General features: G+C 34.6%; 1 protein-coding gene across 2 annotated transcripts; it reads right to left on the bottom strand.

The window, feature by feature from the left end:
• Window positions 1-6: 6 nt before the first annotated feature.
• LOC111388962 (protein EARLY RESPONSIVE TO DEHYDRATION 15-like) lies at window positions 7-1,594 on the bottom strand. 2 transcript variants are annotated; one of them, XM_023013792.1, is made up of 2 exons: window positions 1,238-1,405; window positions 7-626 (listed from the first exon to the last, which is right to left on the bottom strand). In XM_023013792.1, the coding sequence occupies exon 2, from the start codon at window positions 597-599 to the stop codon at window positions 237-239; it is 363 nt and encodes a 120-aa protein (XP_022869560.1). In that variant the 5' UTR covers window positions 600-626; window positions 1,238-1,405; the 3' UTR covers window positions 7-236. The 2 variants fall into 2 exon arrangements, with proteins under 2 accessions (XP_022869560.1, XP_022869559.1); XM_023013791.1 differs by lacking the exon at window positions 1,238-1,405 and adding an exon at window positions 1,432-1,594 and having other exon boundaries at window positions 10-626.
• Window positions 1,595-2,014: the final 420 nt, after the last annotated feature.

Genomic DNA, 2,014 nt, shown 5'->3' with positions numbered 1-2,014 from the left:
AAGATCAAACAAACTCTGCAGACATGACGGTATAGGCATCTATAAAACTGAACATAATTCATGATCACAGTCAATTCCCCTTTCACGCAGAGGAATTGGCAAGTTAACATTATGCTCTGGCCGATTGATTCGTGCTGTTTAAATTCTTGAATCAATTAAAAACACTAATCACCCAAGCCAAATGCACTATGTCCCAATTTGCACGACACAAACAAGAGAAAAGGGCAAATACATTATCAATCAAAATCAGAAAAAAGGACCATACCATTTTCAGGTTTTCCCTCGACTGCCTTGCTTCCATTCTCAGGCTCGGATGATTTAAGAAATTCCTCGAACTGGGCTTCCATGTACAATGTATCATCGTCCACAACAAGGTCAATGTTATCAGGGAGCAATTTAGCTACATCATTGCCATCATCTTTCACGCCGAATAAATCCTCTCCCTGGTGCTCGCTGAGCCAGTAATTGTGAAACCAAGTCGATGTCGTAACCAGATTCCACCATTCTGGCGAGAAGTCTTCCACTTGGCGTACTGAGGCTGGGATGAAAAGAGGAGCATTTGGATTAAGTGTCGATCTTCTTCCAGATACTAAAGCCATGTTGTCTGTTCTTCAAATCAAAATAACCTGTAACAGAACTAAATAAGTTTAACGCTCGATGTCGAATATTGAATTCTCCCTTCTTATTCTGTTCACCCAAAGTTAAACATTAAATTCAAAACAAAACGTTAATATTCCCTTACTTTCTTTTATCATCCTATATAAAAATCAAATTTAGAAAAATAATCAAATACTATTGTAAAAAATAAGGAATCAAAATCATTTTCCACTTTTATAATTCATCTTCCTCACTGGAAAACTATCCTCCGCAAATTATTTAACAGGAAATCACAGCTCAGCTTCTATATTTGAAAATTTCTTGTAATCTGATGTTCAATTAATTAAAAAGCACCGAAAATAAGAATAAGCTATGTCTCTCTCATTTTCAGCCATTCATCAGTATCCTTAATGAAAGCACATAATTTTTTAAACAAAAATCAACTCCTAAGAGAAATTTACCGTAAATTGGCAAAACTCAGCTAGCTGAACTCCCGAAGTTTACATAATTAAAATTGAAACAAATATTCTCTTAATCTATCATTCTTTAACTCATTTAAAATGTATCAGTGATTAATCTAAGGTTACTTCACTATGAAAACAATAATCACCATATAACTGCTAAGAGGGTTTCTGTTAACCTCAAAACTCGACACGATTTCAAAGAATTAAATAATTCAATTCGTTTACAGCTCCTGTGCTCAAACTTGAAAAAACGTGAAATTTCACCCTCAACATAATCTTCACATTTCACAAAATCAAGAAATGTAATTAATAATCAAGAAAAAGAATTAAAACAAGAATTCATCAAAGTGCTGAGTCCACGGAATAAAACCTTATCGGAAAATATTTTAATTTCCTGTCTGTCGAACACGCGAAGAGCATTGACGCGTTTAGGGAAAGGCCGAAGATAGTTATAGGCCAGGAAGATCCGAGCCTGGGAAGGTGCTGACACGGAATATGAGGCTTGGGAATTGACCAAACCTGTCCTCTGATGATTGACTTTTCTCTAGAAGAAGACTCACTACGAAGCATGAAAGATTAAAGGCTTGTTTGGGAGGTCAAATTCGACGCCTTGATTTCTGACATGGTGGAAACACAAAAAACGTGCTTTCGTTTGAATGCACTTTTATAAATTACTGATTAGTATGTATGACATTAAGAGTTTGAAAAATATATTAACTGAGTTTAAACCAATTGCGTCATAAATCTCTTTACTACATTTTTGAAGAAAATATATTATTTAATCTCTAATATTACCAAATTATTTGTGCTTTATATTGCATGTGTTGACAATTTTTGGCTGAGTGTTTTTACATAGTTTTGAACTTGTCGACGTCAAAATTCAATTGAAATCCTTCCATTAAATGAATGTATATGATTCTCCATGATCATCTGCCAAACAAGACCGAATCAGT

This window comes from Olea europaea, unplaced genomic scaffold, assembly GCF_002742605.1.
Source record: "Olea europaea var. sylvestris unplaced genomic scaffold, O_europaea_v1 scaffold5404, whole genome shotgun sequence".
NCBI classification, from domain to species: Eukaryota; Viridiplantae; Streptophyta; class Magnoliopsida; order Lamiales; family Oleaceae; genus Olea; species Olea europaea.
The sequence above is the reverse complement of the archived record's forward strand: the minus strand, read 5'-3'. Positions and strand labels throughout refer to the sequence as shown.